The sequence below is a fragment of the Akebia trifoliata genome, chromosome 11 (genome assembly GCF_017979445.1).
Source record: "Akebia trifoliata isolate Shusen 1 chromosome 11, ASM1797944v1, whole genome shotgun sequence".
In the NCBI taxonomy this organism is placed as follows: domain Eukaryota; kingdom Viridiplantae; phylum Streptophyta; class Magnoliopsida; order Ranunculales; family Lardizabalaceae; genus Akebia; species Akebia trifoliata.
The window spans coordinates 44,578,791-44,596,662 of NC_141385.1; the positions used below are offsets into that span (position 1 = coordinate 44,578,791).

At 33.7% G+C, this 17,872-nt stretch overlaps 1 protein-coding gene across 2 annotated transcripts; it reads right to left on the bottom strand.

Annotated features, from left to right (window-relative positions):
• Window positions 1-9,037: 9,037 nt before the first annotated feature.
• On the bottom strand, window positions 9,038-16,225 carry LOC147391976 (putative disease resistance protein RGA4). 2 transcript variants are annotated; one of them, XM_086417315.1, is made up of 4 exons: window positions 12,829-16,223; window positions 11,788-11,856; window positions 9,857-10,985; window positions 9,038-9,776 (listed from the first exon to the last, which is right to left on the bottom strand). In XM_086417315.1, the coding sequence occupies exons 1-2, from the start codon at window positions 15,973-15,975 to the stop codon at window positions 11,836-11,838; spliced, it is 3,168 nt and encodes a 1,055-aa protein (XP_086273441.1). In that variant the 5' UTR covers window positions 15,976-16,223; the 3' UTR covers window positions 9,038-9,776; window positions 9,857-10,985; window positions 11,788-11,835. The 2 variants fall into 2 exon arrangements, with proteins under 2 accessions (XP_086273441.1, XP_086273442.1); XM_086417316.1 differs by lacking the exons at window positions 9,038-9,776; window positions 9,857-10,985; window positions 11,788-11,856 and having other exon boundaries at window positions 12,882-13,025; window positions 13,195-16,225.
• Window positions 16,226-17,872: the final 1,647 nt, after the last annotated feature.

Below are 17,872 nucleotides of genomic sequence, written 5' to 3' on the forward strand. Positions count from 1 at the left end.
TAGGGTGGGGCCCACATGATGTTTGTCGTTTGTGAAATATATGTTGAAAAATAAGTAACTCTCAAACCTAACTTAGATTGCTGTAGCAGTTTGCTCTGTTTATTAGTACTATTTTAAATGCCTAGTAATTAATGGTACTAAAGTCTCTTAGGTGGGAACCTGTACTTATGCTCCCCCGACAATCTCACACGTAAGACATGATAAATGGATGCTGAAGTAGGGCTTGAACTCAAGAGCTTTCGTTTAGTATTTGTTTAGTTAAGATCAATAATTAACCTGCTAAGTCTTTAAAATCATGCCTTTGGATATTGTTTGAGACCTTGAAACGTGGTAAGAAAGGTAAGAAACGACTAAAACAAATTTGTTGACTCATATAAATGTACTTAATTAAGAAATTATGAAGAAATGCATTGTGATCATCTGACTGTTGAAGGGTTGAACCTTTAGAAGCTATCATGTTGAACTTCACAATCAAATAAAAATATCAATTATGAGGAATAAAATATCATTTTATCTAGAACGGTCGTATTACACTAAAAGTACGAAATCTCAAGATCTACATTGAAACTTTTTTTTGTTTTGGATCGATAAGTTGGGATAGAGGGACCTCTCTCTTTTATTAGAATCAATGCCTACAAATATAATTACAAATTACATCGAGAAGTAAAATATGTGCAAGCTCTTGATGAATAATAGATTCATTCTCAATTACATAAAAAATAAAAATCCGCATGACAAACAACAAGTCGAGTCAAAAAATTTGAAGTCCTATTTGCCTTTCTCAAATGATATTCATAGTCAGAATGAAAAAAATTCTTGAATTTCGTATAAGGAAAATGATTTCAATAATAAAAGATTTATAATTGATATGAATTACTTTATTTTAGGAGATATTGATCTGGGTGGTTAAAATTCCTAATGGATTATAGAATTCTTTAATTTTGAGGATTTTTTTTAAAAATTTATTTAAAGAGATAAATCAAGCATTGTAAAAAGATTTGGAAAGAGAGGGAAAAGGCATTGTAAAGATGATCCATTTAAACAAATCATTGTGTTATCTCTTTCTTTTATATATATTTTTAAACAAGAATCAGTCAAAAATCAAAGAATCAAGGTTATCAATGTCATCTCAATTGATCCATGAACATGTCCTTTAAGGTAAAATCACAATTACTGTAGAACATTCATGATGGTATGTGAGGGACAAGAAACAATGTTGTTTGATGGAGGAGAGCATTGATTTCATCTGCCATGGCCTCACATCATTCTAAAGTTGTTGAAGCCTTAGTGATACAAGTAGGTACTATGTCAAGTGACATCTACAAGCCTACAAATTAAAACTTGTAATGAAGAGGACCCACATGGTCACTTCTTACATTGCAGGCCTAGCTATAACTGGATGATTAATAGCCCCCATCAGCTCTTGATTGGAGGACTTGAGGTGGGCTACCAGTTGAACACAATCACCACCATTCATTCTTGATCATTGATGTGGAAAGAGAACATAAATTTCCATTACTTATTTGTTTGGTAAGTGGGAATTAAGGTGGGCCACAAATAATTGCAACCAAACCAATTAGTTCCTTCCCAATCTAAAACTAATCCCATTTCTTTTTATATAAGAGAAATTGTTTTTTAAATCTTTATGAGAGTAGTAGCACACCCACCCGAAGCACGGCTCCACGAGGGAGGAGAAATCAATTTCTACAATACGAGCTTCGTCCAACCACCACTATGTCATAATGCGCCAAAAATGACTGTCCAAACAGTCGCAAAATGAATCGTTTTAAAAGGAGTGACTTTTTAATTACAACAATCCAAACAGTTGTAAAAAAAAGATTGTCTTTGATAGTCGGAAAAAACGACGGTCTTAAATAGGCGTAAAAAGTGACGTAGGTGTTCAAAAACTTTGCAACATCATCCACCAAAAAAATAGTACTAGAACTCTTCTTTGGAAAAAAAAAAAAATAGATGTCTATTTAATTGGAAATGTTGATAATTATTTATGGGTCTTGTTAATGTGTGCCCTTGGGGCACACATTAACGTGCAATAAATGCACTAGTAAGATACATAATATGTCAATAAGGGACCATGTGTACTTTGAAAATCCTAGGTGTAAGAACTCTTACAAGGGAAACTGAAAAAATAAAGTTATGAGAAACTAGTAAGCTATGGTTCCCTAGGTTTTAGCATTAAGGAAGAAGTTACAAATTAGATACTTTAAATTTTGTAATCCAAGTTTCATTGTTAATTCAAGCATTTTCAACAATGTAAGTACTTAAAAAAAAAAAAAAACAGAAATCAGAGGCATACTTCAAAAAAATCACAATTTAATAAGATGAGACCTTTTCTTCATTGCTAATCCCAACATAATTTTACATATTCCCAGAATGTCCCAATTTATCTCTCACTATATTTGATTCTAACATGTACAAAAAGTTTTCTACTTTGGTTCATGGTGATTTGTACATACTCATGGACAGTTATTGCAGTTGAAATATTCTCTTATCTCTAGTATGATTGATAAGGTCCCAATAATTTCACTTTTGGACTTTAATTTCACCAAGATTATTAAAGTTTGAATACTAGTTCCTTAAAAATGATAATAAATTTTATTAAATCCCAAATTTATGTAGCTAACATTAATGTATTACCAATTTAAGGTGAAAATGGCACATTCGGAAACCAACAAAAGATGTAACAATTATTGTTACAACTTGTTACAACATGCGAGCAAAGAGGAAGCAACCAGCCAAAGGCCAGCTGATTTGGGTGCCACGTCACCACGCCGCGGCTAGCCAAGATCGCGTCGCGGTCATCTCGAGGAATTTATCCTTGAGATTCGCACAGAAGCTTCCAATTGTTTCGGTGGTTGTAATTGATTGTGTCATTCGAATCAAATCATCCGTCAAATCGACCCGATTACCCGAATACGAATGTTATAAATTGGAAGGTTGATTTCAGAGAAAATGACTCTCTTCTTCTGTAATTTTTTATTTTTCTTTCTTTAATTCTCTGTAATTTCCTTTTGAGAAAGCTCTTGAGTGTAGTGAGAACATCAAGAGTGATCCATTCATTGTTTTTGTAATTCTTTAGAGAGCTATAAAAGAAGGATTACAGATCGATCATCATCTTCGTCACCCATGTTCTTCGTTCTTTTGTTATTTTCTGCAATTACAATTCTTGCGATGATCGGCTAGACTCTCCTTAGAGAGGTCAAGAATGCCGGAGCAATTTCATCTTACCAATGTTGTTTTGATTATTTATTTCTGTTTTACATGTTAATTCTGAGAATCATCTTAGGATAAGATTAGCAAACTTATACATTCAAATCAAGTTTTGATGATTGTTACTTAGATAAGCTCAAGAACAATCATGCTCTGTGATGAATTGAAGTATAAGTCAGCTACACTTGTTTGAAGTTGGGATTCTCATGAATACTCTTCGGTTACCATCAATGTTTAATTTGATTTATCTTCCGATCCATGAGCAATGACTTGCTACGTGGATTGAGTTATAATTAGAATAAATCAGCATTTTGGATGAATTGCAAAGGTTGAACTGACCTCTCCAAGCTCTTTTCCTTATATCTTCAATCTCTATTGTTAGTTTAATTTCATTTACAAATTAGTTGCTACTTTCTTATCTGTTTTTACAAATCAATTTCATTTTTAAGGAATCTTTTTTCTAATTATGTTTTCGCCTTTTTATCCGAATGAGTTTTTGAATCCAAACTATCCCTGTGGAACGAATTCGACTTACCCAAAGTCCATATCTTAATCTCTATTTTTGCAATCTACACAGCAAGTTTTACAATCGATCAATGATCTAGGTTTATATTGTACATTCTTTCCCGATCCTCTTTAATGAACTCTTATACTTGTCACAAAATAATTATAGCTTAAAAAAGGATGGAAAGTAGTTGTGGGTAGTCCTTAACCATGCATAATGTTTTTCAGTTAGATCCATTGGTTGCGATTCATCATCATCATGTCAATATATAGGTCTTTCCTTAGATTCCAATTATTCTTTCTTTAAGATTTGACACTAATCCTTTCTTATCTACTAACTATTTTATCATAGAAACGTTTACTATATAGATGGTGTAATGTATGGATAGGCTTCAAGTTTTGCTTTGTAGCTCCTTGGATTGTTTGGATCAGATTTAACATTTAACTTCAAGTTCTCACAAGAATGCAAAGCATGCGGCTCTCTTGAGTTGCCTTAATTATCTGAATTTTGACAGTTACTCTGAATGTACCTGTATAAGCTAGTGTTCATCAACACAACCACAAACTCTTTCTGAAGTAAAACCCCAAGACGACTAAACTGATACTTTTATTTGTTTGTTTCTACATTTGCCTTTCTAGTATATATATTTAGAAAGATATTACCAACTTCACTCAGCATTCGATTTAGTTCATCTCTGGCTTCTTCTGAACTTCGTTCTTTATCGTTGTTGTCGACCATAAATTAGATGAAGATTTTATAATTATATCAATTAAACAACTAACATCCGAGAATATATAGCATTTTGACAAATAACATTCAAATTAGAATCTGAAACCTTAAAATAATTGAGAACAATCCGAGTTTCAATCAAAAGCCTTAACATACCTTAAGATTAGATAAAAAAAACCTAACAAAAACTCGCGTCAAATCTGAGAGAGATCGAAACTTAGTTGTTGAAATGCGATCTTATATGGATTTCCTCTGCGATAGAAAGTAATTTAAAATGATTAGGAAATGGTGGATCAAACAAAATCCTAAAACTTGCTTTAATAATGAAGAAAACATTTGAAACCCTAAATTAATTAAGGAAAATCAGAGATTCAATCAAAGACTTTAACATACCTGAAGATTCGATTACAAACCAAGCAAAGGGAAGGAGATCAAACAAAGCACTAAAACTTTCGATCAAACTCCGATCGATTATGCTCTAAAACTTGTAAATCGAAATCTGATTGCAAATCGAAATATGATTAAAATCACAGATTCTATGAGTAAGAGATCGAGCGAAGATATTTCGATCAAACTCCGATCGATTTCTTTCTAAAAAATAAAATTTCGATCAATTTAGTTTCCAAAATGAAAAAGACTGATCGATTCTGTGAGAGAGTCGAGTAAGAGAGAGAGAGAGATATGCTAGATAGAAACTTAGAGAGTTGATATTTGAGTAAGAGAGAGAGAGAGAGAACGAGAAGAGCGATGGATTCGAGAGAGAGCGAGAAGATAGACACTTGAGAGAGAAGAGCAGTCGAGCGAGAGAGTGCGTATGAGAGAAGAGAGAAGAAATTCGAGTACGACAGAGATTGAGAGAAAATAGAAGAAGTTCGAGTGCGACGGAGATCGAGCTTCTATAAACAAGCTTCTGTAATTTTTTTAGAGTGACTATTGGCACCTCAACTTTTACTTAGTAGCGTGAGTGAGTAAGTTGAAACGACGATTAAGCGACAACCACAAACTGTCACAATTAACGACATCCTTTAGCAGTCGTTTTTAGCGCAATTGTGGTGTCGCCGAATACACAATATGACGTAGTGCTCCCATCGTCCTTATTTAGGGCAATCATTTGGACATTCATTAATTTCATCCTTAACCACAACTCATGATCTGTTGATTTTTCAACATTAGTTGACTCGGACCTCCTCTTAATTTCACCCAAGTTTTATCTGGGTCATGGACAAGTCCGCCCACTACTTAGTACCCATGCTCAACACGCAAACAAGCTCCTTAGCTTGAAACATATCATTATTTATAGAGTTTAGATTGTATATATAATTCTTATTTGTTTTATGGAGTTTAATGTTGTATCATTAAAAAATGTTTATATTAATAAATTGGGCATGGCATTAGGGCTGAAACTTGGGCGGGCAAAACCCAAACCCTCTAGGTTGAATCTGACCTTGGGTAAGATCTGGACATAATTAGCTTGGGTTTGAGTAACGAAAAAAAAAAAAAAAGGCCGACTCAAATCGAGTTGGGAACATGCATAAGTATTAGTTAACCCAATATGTCCAAACTTGAATTTAATATGATTATAATTTAAAAATGTTTCTTATGTTGGCTTCTTTCACACTCATAATTCATATTTGAATATGTATGTTTTGTTTACCTATATATCAAAACTAATGTGTGATTATTTTCATTAGATAAATAATTACTTTATTATTAATGTTTTGTTTTAAGTGTAATTACATATTGTCATATAATGATTATATTACAACTTAAATATTTTTTTCCTTTAAAATTACGACTATTAATAAAAAAAAAATTATTTTAGTTAATCTTATTATTTTTCTTCTCTCTTTATTTGCTTATAATTTTATGTATATAAACTTTTGAAATACATATTTAAGAAAAATAATTATAATTTTTTTATTATTTTACAAGTCACTTATCTTTATATAAATCCTTACTAATACTAAATTACCTAGTACTAATGAGGAATGAACTAACAAGACCATCTCATATCGCACATCTTGACGTGAGAGTGAATAGAACCACTGATGTTTTTCATTCGTATCTCGAGGAAAGTATCTATGATTGCCATGCACTTTCATGTTAGGGTGTGATGTAAGCTCCAATCTTGAGGCCAGTTCAGCATTATTATTTGATAAATGAATGCATTTGGTCAATGTTGTACTCAAGAAAAGATAAAGTTAAGTTTAGCAGATTAATTGGGAATTGACGGCTCTTTCTTATCCCTTCACACACTCTGATTGATTCTTTATTATCAGGTGATTAGTTTAAAGATATTCTATTGCCACACCAACTTTTTCTAAGAGCGCCCCTATTCATATGAAACTATATGTAATTAACACACATCTTAGGGAGCTCTTAGTAAAAGCTAGCGTGGCCGTAGAAATTATAAGAGTTATTATTTAAATGTGCAATTGTTACAACTTCCCTCTTTTTTTTTTTCCTACCGGATTTCCCTGTAGATAGAGGATCGGCATGTTTCTGGGCTTTTCCCAATCCATAGAGCATGATTTTTTCCAAGGACTAGTCCTGGAGCATGTGCAACGCCCGCACATCAGACGCACCAGGAAAGTTAGGGTGCACTCTCATAGGTGTCTCCCAAGGAATTAATGTTCATACTGGGTATCGAACTCATGACCTACGGGCATTAATTGCATATTTAATTGGGATTAGATTTGAAAGGTTGTTATCATTGCCTAATCCCTCCACTAATGTCATTTAAGTCAAAATGACAGTTACAAGATTCTCCACCCACTACAGCTAGAAGGGCACACATGAAGGGCTGATGTAGTTCTTTGGAGACATAAATGTGTTTTATGATATTATGTCTTTATCTTTTATTAAAATGGCATTTTTTATATATCTTATTTATGTCAATTTGAGAGCTCTTAAATGTTTTTTTTTATTATTTTCAATGGTATTCTCATTCTATCTCTCAATTATTGTTTCCATTGTTTGTAAAGTTGATTTAGATGGCAAGTAAAGTTGATTTAGATGGGACAAAATGTATGTATTAGTATCGTGCACAGGCGATGCGATGCAATGAGTGAAAAATGGAAACACGAATAATAAATGCCAGTGAAGATTAGAAGCTTGGACGAATTTTATAGATTCATTGTTCCCAACACAGTCAATAGATAATACAGTTAGATTAAATGAAATTACATTAATATTTAACGTTGTTGTTGATGACAAGAAATAGGAGATTTAGTAGATTTAAGTGGGAGAAAAGAGAGAGGGAATACGGTTTTAACATGATAACAAAGACATAAGAAAAAAATTACATAATATCTGTGATTCGAATCTGATAGGTTGGATTGATCATAATTTACTAAAATTTCCAGGTGCTAGCAAGCTTAGTTGGTTAAGTCTTAGGCGATGATAATAGAGACATGGGTTCAAAACCCACCAACACTCATTAAAAACGGGCTTATCGATAAAATAAAATATAAAAAAACAACATAGGGACTTATTTTTACATACCCCAAATGAAATGGATCCCTTAGAGACATGTAGGATCCATAGCAAACCTGCGTTTGGTTTGAGCTTCTTCATTAAACAAATGGTTAAGATGGGAGGTTATTTCCATTGGCACACCAACTTTTGCTTAGAACACACCAATCGTTTTGAAATTGGGTGAATCTCCATTCCGTGCATTGAATATAATGAAATTCCAATTTCGATACATTGTTCATTTTAATTCCCTAAACATGCTTTTGTAGTGAATTCGTCCTTTTTATAATCTATGAATTCGTTGATAAAATACCAATGATTTTGCATTATCAACAATCTCTCTGGTAATTTATCAATAATTTCGTTGATTATAAATGATAAATTTTAGAATCCATCTCAAAACCAATTGGTAATGAGTGAAGAGGCTCGGGAGCTTATAAGGAGAGAGACAAGGCAATTTGTGTCCGATGTGGGACTAAACTCAACACTCTTTCACGTGTGGGCTTGACATGGGCCAAAATACATGGAGATATGAATTGGGTGACATGGAGGAAAGAAAGGCCCGCTTTGATACCATAACAAATTTGGGGGTCTAACTCAAAACCAATTGACAATGACTGGAGAGGCCCAAGAGCTTATAAGGAGAGAGACAAGGCAATTTGTATCCGACGTGGGATTAAACTCAACAATTAGAGATACCCACGTTCCAAAAATAATTTGAGATAAGCACGCCTTGATATATGAATCACCAAATATGAACAATGGTAGCATCCCTATGACTCATGACGATGAACAGTGAATAAAATACTCACCATCCCTTTGTTGCCATTGGTGACAAGGTAATCAGAGAAATACCAACACATAGCAGGAACAAGGCTTATTCTTCTGTCTCCATTGACCATTCCGCTTGATTATGTAAAGGGCAATAAAAAATGAGCAGATCTAACTTATGCTTATACCTATTTATCAAAAATCAAATTAAGCAAAATAAAAATCATAAACAAGGCCAAACAAAGATTAAATTTCTCTTAATTTGCAATCAAATCTACTACAACATGCTTCTATTTATTTTAGCCATAAGAATCATGCATGTAGAGTAACTTATATGAATGATAAAATAGAAGCATGTCATTTAAAAATAAAATTACTTTATTTAGAAATAAACAGTACCTTACCTTTTCCCTCCTCCTTTATTCGGGCTTGGGACCGGCAATGTAAAATATTTAATTTTACATTGGCGGAGTTAAAAAGGGGTTAGTTACAATAAAAATAATTATTAGTTAAATAATGAGTAGGTAAACAAGTCTAAAGTGGAGATATTAACTGTATCTAGATGACTTTCAAGGTCCTTGATTGGGAGGATGACCATTAGGAAACATGATGTGGAAGTATAGGGCTATATGCACTTGGACTTGGCTTTGTACCTGCACCTGGCTATGGATCTCTCTTTGTATTTGTATATGCATCTACAACTGCATCTCCATGTCCATTTGTAGCTCAGTAATCCTCTCATGTTGTCGATTGCGTTCCATTTGCGTGTTTTGCAACTCAACAATCATCTCCTTATGTTGTCGACATGTTCTACTAGTGGGTTTTGCATGTCATTCAACTGGTACTACATCTCAACATAAGTACCACTACGAGATGAGCTAGAAACAGATGTAAAGACCGAACTCGACGTCAGGCCTAGGCCTTAGGTAGTACTCTACCATGCCGCTCTTGTCCCATCTGTCTCATATTTTCAGTAAATCTTCTTTATGTCATTCTTTCAATCTTTGGACCTCGTCAACATACATTGCATCATCTACTTCTTCTTTGAATCATCAATTTCGATCTTATTCTGCAAAAGTATACAATTTAAAAAATATGTAAAAATATGATATTATTAGAAAAATGACAAACATATTAATTTATATTTACCTGGATCTCTTGCCACAGTGCGTCCTTCAAGTGCTTTGGAATGTCAAACCGTTTCTTGCATTGCAAAGGGACGTAGTCAGAATGCCTAACAATAGTCCCATTGAAATGATCCTTATGTTTTATTTCAGATAAACTAGGTTAGTAAGGAGAGTGTTAGTGATGTGTTGATCTGTTTGATTGGTAAGAGAATGTAAGAGTTCAGATGTTAGATTCTAACTAAAGAAACCCCCTTAAAATGACCCTTGTGTTTTATTTCAGATAAACTAATTAACTACATTATCATAAAATAGCTTTAACAAAAGAAATAACATAGTACTTATAAAAGAAAAAGAAAAAGAAAATAAAATACAGTTAACTAATTTACTGTTTTGGTGCAAGGCATGGATGATGATGATGATGATAATAGAGTATCCTAATTTACTGTTTTCAAATAACAAATAAAATAAGCAATATTGCAAAAGCATCACAAACAAACAAAAAGGAAAAAAATACAGAGGTAAAATATGCACTATGTTTATTGTCTTTGACATATTTTGTGTTGGACTAGATAACTAGAATTTATCCATCAAAAACAATATTGAGGATCACAATAACATAACCAAAATAACATAGGAACACAACAGTGCAAAACTAAAGCACAGGGTACAAGAGAATCTCTTTCAAATTTTGGTACAAAGTGGTAATACCAACCTGAACCCTCTAGCTTGCTAGCTACAAACCCGACACTACCACCACATTACAATCTACAACAAAAGTATGATAACTTACTTTTCAACCCAAAATAACCAAAGTGTCTCTAAAAATTCATTTTCCTATAGTGATAACTTTGAATTGTTTAATTTATTAGAAACGCAAAACATAATTATGAAAGAAATCCAAAACATTAAACAAATGTAATTCATGTTGGTATACTCCAAACACTACTCATACATAACAACCTATAAATTAAGACCAAGTACCACACTAGTACCATAAATGTTCTTAATTAATTTTTATCCAACCTCTAGATCTCATCAAAATAAAATAATAAAAAAACTAATAAGAACATTAACAGCTCCCACACACAGAGATTTTGAAATCAGAAGTTCTACGCATTTGTACTTCTTGAAGAGTCACTTCAGATGACAACCTGTAGAATTCAAAGGTAATCAATTAATTACCAAAATTATAACAATTGAGAACCTCATAACCTACTTATGAATCAATCATCTATCATATTAAATTTAATGGGTAATTTTGACTCAATGGTAGAACCATCCAATTTAGAATTCAACTTGTTTATAAATTAGTTCTTAGTGTTTTATGAACTGGTTTGAACAAATGGATCCACTTCAACGAAGTCGGTCTGGTTCAAATAGAACCATAATTTTTGAAAGAACTGTTGATTTGTTCAACCACTGGTTTAAGTGAATCATTTTAAATTTATAAAATTCTAAAATCTCTTTTCCAAATAAGAATTTGGAAAAGAGAATATGATTTCATCAACGAATGATCCTGTAATAATCAAACTTCAATAATATATATTTAATGCCATATTTTAGGAGCTTAAATGAAGATAAAATTTAGTGATTAAAATTTGAACAATCTTTTTCAATTTCTAATAAATATGAATTGATCGACAAAAATTGAACTCGGATGCCACAGTTGCCCAACCAATACAAATTTTTTTTGGTCCAATATAGCATTGAAAACATTGCTTGTTATAGCCATAGTTTTAAAACTCGACTTGGAAGTTCATTGAGTCAAGTTGATGACAAGCAACTTGACTCAGACGAGTTGACTCGAAGAACAATTTCTATTGAGTCCCCCCACCCCGTGCCACCCGAGTCACCTTGAAATCTCATTGATCGAGCCGACTCTAGTCAACTCAACAAGTTTCAAAACTAAGGTTACAACTTCACACTATGTCAAATCTGTATTTTCAACCATACCTGTTGAGAACCACTTGCACCAACATTTGAAGAAAACATCAATGTATTTCATGAATACCCAATAAATTCCTGAAAAAGAAAATTATTAGCTTCCAGAAATGTTTAAAATATTGTATTGATTGAATGTGAAGTTAATGAAATAAACAATACGATATCGGCCGATACATTTGATACAAATCAATACATTCCCAGAAAATTCATTCTTTCGTTGTCAATGTTTCGTATCGGTCTTGGCTGATATCGATATGTATCGACCGATACATTTTGATATTTTAAACCATGGCTTCCAGTGTAGCTAATGACATATGATTACTAGAAAAATTAAAAGACTAATAATGATACTTGCAACTCATGACTCTAGCCATTGTTTGTAAAAATCAGAAGTTAGAATGTAGAATTTGAAAATTTGAAGAATGGAAAGTGTTATAATTTAATTAAAAAAATAAATAAATCAAAAATCAAAATTATTGCGAAAAAGTTCAGATCTGGTTTTTCGTTATCTCCACAAGTCGATCTAGGAGTAATTAAGAAAGAAAAATATAGTTACAAAAAGATTGGTTTGAACCACAAGCTTAAAACTCTGATTTGATCCGAACATCCACCAAATCAAGTCAAAAAATATATTAAATTATAATATCTAAAAACTATTTATTAATATTTTAAATTAAATAAAATATTTATTTAATTTTTTCTTAAAAATATAATGATAGTTGAATAACTTGATTAAGTTTGTAACCTAGCTCGGGGGGCATTTTCATTATGAATTGACAAGTTGGTTCCATCGAATTTGGAGCTGAGGTTGGCAAATTACAAAATCATATTATTTACAGGGATAATAAATGTTACAAACTATCTGTAAATTCGATAAAAAGTGATTTTAAAAAATAAGTCTCTTTTTTTCTTTTTTTAATTTTTATAAGAAAAAGAAAAGAATTAAAGGTTATAAGGTAAAATTGTGATTTTGACCCTACTGTTCGTTAATGCGCATTGATAATTAAGGGGTGTTTAGGGTATTTTAGTGTATTAAAAAAAAAAACATACCGTACTTAAGTTGGGGATGTATGATATCTTTGGCCAATATTCGCCACTCTCCTTTTCACATTGTTTCGCTAGCAATGGACATCCGTAAATGGAGAGAGTTTGAAGCGTGGTGGGCAGTCCCTCCTTTGGCAAGGTCGTGAGTCTTCTACAATCTTCGATAACCAATTTTTTAAGGGAGATGAGGTTTTTCAATCCATCTGGCAAGAATGTGAGTTCAGGAAGGTACGTAATAGACATTCGTTGAAGAGATAATAGGTATTTGTAGTCTTCTTCATCATCCTCTACCAATGATACCAACTCTATACACCTAGAAATATTAAGATCTTTGAGTGCTTTTAGGTTCTTGAAAGACCCACTGGGTATTACCTTTAGATTTTTTAAAAAGTCAATTGTCAAGGAGGAGAGAGAGGTGAAGTAAGACGGAGAGCTTAATATCCTTTCATTGCAGCCCGTCAACCTTAACTCACGAACAGATGTTAAAAATCTTGGAAGAGCAATCAAACTCTTACATCTAGTAATTTCAAGTTTACCAAGGCAAGGGAAACAATCTTCTTCTTCTTCAATGCCACCTCTCCATTCTACTAAATTTCGGAATGACTTGATAGAAAGTTCTTCCAATGATGGAAAAACAACCTTAGTAACCATGATGCCATCAACAGTAAAACCCTCTAGACTAAGTTTCCTGAGGGAAGGTAGTTGCCAGAGAGGAGGGAGGGTTTGGCATGATGTACACCACCGTAAAGAAACAACCACCAATTTGGAGAATGAAGGATGCCCTATCCAGCTCGGAAATCTTTCACCATTGTAAGAAGTGATATTTAGGATTCTGAGATTATGGTGAGGTTGGAGCCTCTCAAGTACTTCTTCCGCAACACTTGGATCCATAGCATCATCATCATCACCACGCCACCGCCACCGCCACTGCCACTCAAGATCCAGTTCATCAATGTATTCTTTATTCTTCAATATGGCCTCTTTTGCATTGACCACATATTTAAGCCCTGAAATCTTCAATCCACCTCTGAGGTTAATCAATTTCATCAACTGCCCTATCTCATACCCATTCTCTTTACCAACAATGAATCTTGACAGTGTTTGTAGACACGTTAATCCCCCAATTCCCTTTGGTGTCGAAGTAATCAGACAGTACTTGTCGAAGATAAGATGCCTTAGGTTAATCAAGTTTCTTGTGTCTTTTGGTAACTCAAGCAATTCATCACACTCACTAAGATCTAATATCTGCAGATTATGAAGGCTGCTCACTGATTCTGGTAATATTTGTACCTTGGTACAAGAGAGATCAAGGTATCGTAGGTGTTTCAAATTGCCAATTGACTCAGGTAACTCTGTGATTTCTGTATGATTCAAATCCAACACATGGAGGAATTTCATTTGCTGAAATAGATTAGTGGGGAAACTTATAGTTCCAGCTGCTCTCTTGGATACTAGTAGAGTGTGTAGCCTTTTGCATTGAAGATACGGCTCAAAGATTGTTAGATCATTTTCTTTATGAGTGATGCATAAAGAATACCGAGCCTTTTCAGAAAAATGATTTAATTTGTCATCCTCCTTTCTAAAACATTCACCTTCCGAAAGTGACTCTGCTAGATCATGAATCAGATCATGCATCTTGTACCTCAATCTGCCAAACACATCACCCTCATACTGCTGGAAGAATGATCTCCATAACAAATCATCAAAGTAATCACTACCCACATCTTCCATTGCCCTTTGCCCCACTTCGGATGTAATAAAACCTTCCGCAATCCACAATTTAACTAATTTCTCCTTGTCAAATTCATAATCCTTAGGAAATATGCTACAATACAGGAAGCACTGCTTTAGATGTGAAGGCAAATGATGATAACTCAATCTCAGAGCAGGTAAGATATCATATTTTCCTCCTTGTTGTAATTTCCATATTTCACTCTTCAAAATGTCATTCCATTTCGTTTCTTCTTTTGTACCTTGTAAGAGTCCTCCGAGTGTCTTGACAGCTAAAGGCAACCCCCCGCACTTTTTAGCAATTTCCTTGCCAACCGCAACCAAATCTTGATGTTCATCCCAGGTACCCTCAGTTGGAAATGCCCATTTTCCCAGCAATAACAAACAAACTTCATCTGACAAAAATTTCAAGGAATAATGAGGAATAGTGCCCATGATCTGAGAAACTTTTTCACTTCTTGTAGTGACAATAATTTTACTCCCCTTTGCTCCACATCGCAAGGGAGCTCTTAGGATTTCCCAATCGTTGGGATCTTCGTTCCATACATCATCTAGTACGAGAAGAAATTTCTTCCCGCTCACTATTTTCTGAATTTTTTCAGTAAGTGAGGTCAATTCCTCATAATTAGATGATTCCTTGGAAATATTCTCTATGATTGCCTTTGACAGTCTTTTCAAATCAAAATCATCGGACACACAAACCCATCCATGTAGTTCGAAACGGTTCTTAAAGTTTTCGTCGTTGTAAATAAGCTGAGCAAGGGTTGTCTTACCGACTCCACCCATGCCGACTATGGGAATAACAGAGAGCTCCTTTGAAACAGACCCATCAGATACCAACAGATTTATTAACTTCTCCTTATCGTTATCTCTACCGAGAACATCTGATTCATGTATCAAGGAGATGGTTTCCGGCTTCTTTCTGATCACTTCTGGTAGCCGCGAGCCTCCATCTCCATCACTAAGATGAAGATCCTTCCTTTCTTTTGCAATCCTTTCTAATTTCTCATTGATGTTCTTTATCTTATGACTTATCTCATATCGAAATTTAAGTGACTTTAAACCCAAACTTGAAAAGAAGGAATTGCATACCTGCTTCCACTTACTAGTTTGATTTTCATCTTCCTCCAATAATTTAAATCGTAAAGCTTCGGTTGCAAACTCGTCCAATACATCTTCGGCATCCCAAGCGACATCTTTAAGCTTTCTCATCCAATCTCTCACCTGGTTCTGGTTCGATTGGATTTGCTTTTCCTCGGCATCCTGAAGAACGGATTGAATTGCTGACAAGTAACTCGAGAGTTTGTCCAACTCGTCCTTGACACCCCATACCAATTCAAACTCTTTTACAATTTGTGAGCCAAGCAGCTGAAATACAGGTTTTAGGAAAGCAGATGCAGCAGATTCTGCCATGTTCATCATTATGTATCTTTTTTAAGGAATCTCTCAAACAGATAGCAAGAAAGAAAGAGAGAGAGGAGCAGCAGCAGCGGCAGCAACAGCTTTTGACTTCTTTTGGAGGGTGGTGGTGCATGTGCTTACTGAATGATGAAGGAAAGTCACCTCAATAATGGTGCTGGTGGTGGTAGAGAATAGTACCATCAATTATTGAGAGTAATTCTATTGGCACCCCAGATTTACTTGTTACAATTCAACTAAATTAAATAAGTTGAATTATATTTTTCCCCCTTTTAATAATTGCGGTCCTGGTGGGATATATGGTACAGGACCATCAATTATTGAGTGTAGTTCTATTGGCACCCCAGATTTTATTTATTACAATTCAACTAAATTAAATAAGTTTTGAATGATATTTTTCTCCTTAATTCTATTGGCACCCCATATTTTATTAATTATAATTCAACTAAATTAAATAAGTTGAATGATATTTTTCTTCCTTTCAATAATTGAGGTGGTGGTGGGATATGGTATAGTAACATCATTTATCGAGAGTAATTCTATTGACACCCCAAATTTTATTTATTACAATTCAACTAAATTAAATAAATTGAATGATATTTTTCTCCCTTCTAATAAGTGAGGTGGTTGTGGTGGGATATAGTATAGTACCATATTTATTAAAATTCAACTAAATTAAATAAGTTGAATGATATTTTTCTCCCTTTTAATAAGTGAGGTGGTGGTGGGATATAGTATGGTACCATCAATTATTGAGAGTAGTATTATTGGCACCCCAGATTTTACTTATTACAATTCAACTAAATTAAATAAGTTGAATGATATTTTTCTCCCTTTTAATATAAATAAATTAATGAGAGAAGCGCACACCATCGTCATCATTAAGCCTGCGTTTGGATAGAGCTTCTTGACGACTTTTGCTCCTGCGGGGAGCTAGCAAACGTTTGGATAGATTTTTGCTTTTGCGCGGAGAGGTTTTTGCTCTTGCGGGGAGACGTTTTTTGCTCTTTGTTGAGACGCTCCAAGGACTTGCTCTTCCGCGGAGAGGTTTTTTGCTCTTGCGGGGAGTGATTGAGCTTTTGCTCTTGCGCAGAGAAGTGTATTGAATCTCTCTTTTTTAAACAAGTGGCATTGCCTTAACTTGGGTCATTTCTCATAGACTAATGGAACATGACCTAAAAGTCAGTTTCTAACAAAAAAAAAACTCTTAAGTTTTCTACGGTTCCCAAACTTGTCACGACAAGTAATCGATTGAATTTGCCACGTGGGGTAGTCAAATTATCACGATTCTCTTTCATTTAAGGTTAATTTTAGACACAACACCTAAGTTGTGTCGTATACTTTGACTATGGTCTTTTATTATTGACTAAAATGTAGATATTTAAGTTAAAACTTTTTTATTTATTTGACAATCATTGATTTTATTTTACCTTAAATTCTTTTTTTTTTTCCCTTAAAAATCAATCGTCTTTAATTGTTGATTTATTTGATAAAATCATAAATAGTAATAATTATATTTATTTTCTTCTTATTGATTCAAAACTAAAGAAAAAAAAAGACAAAAAATTAAATAATTAATCGAAGGGTAGTAGCTGTCAGAAGTCAGGATGTTTGGCTAGTGGGGACTAAGTATTAATAATGGTCGAACTCCAAGAAGAAGAAAGAGAGAGCAGAGCAGCAGCAGCAGCAGCTTTTGACTTCTTTTGAGGGGTGCATGTGCTTATTGAATAATTGAGGTGGTGGTGGGATATGGTAGGGCACCATCAATTATTGAGAATAATTCTAGTGGCACCCTAGATTTTACTTATTACAATTCAACTAAATTAAATAAGTTGAATGATATTTTTCTCGCTTTTAATATTTGAGGTGGTGGTGGGATATAGTATAGTACCATCAATCA

Coding starts and splice junctions, on each gene's coding strand:
- LOC147391976 (XM_086417315.1), bottom strand. CDS start 15,975: ATGATGAACATGGCAGAATCTGCTGCATCTGCTTTCCTAAAACCTGTA. Junction 11,857..12,828: donor ACATCCCCAACTTAAGTACG/GTATGTTTTTTT, acceptor TTTCTTTTTCAG/GAATTTATTGGGTATTCATG.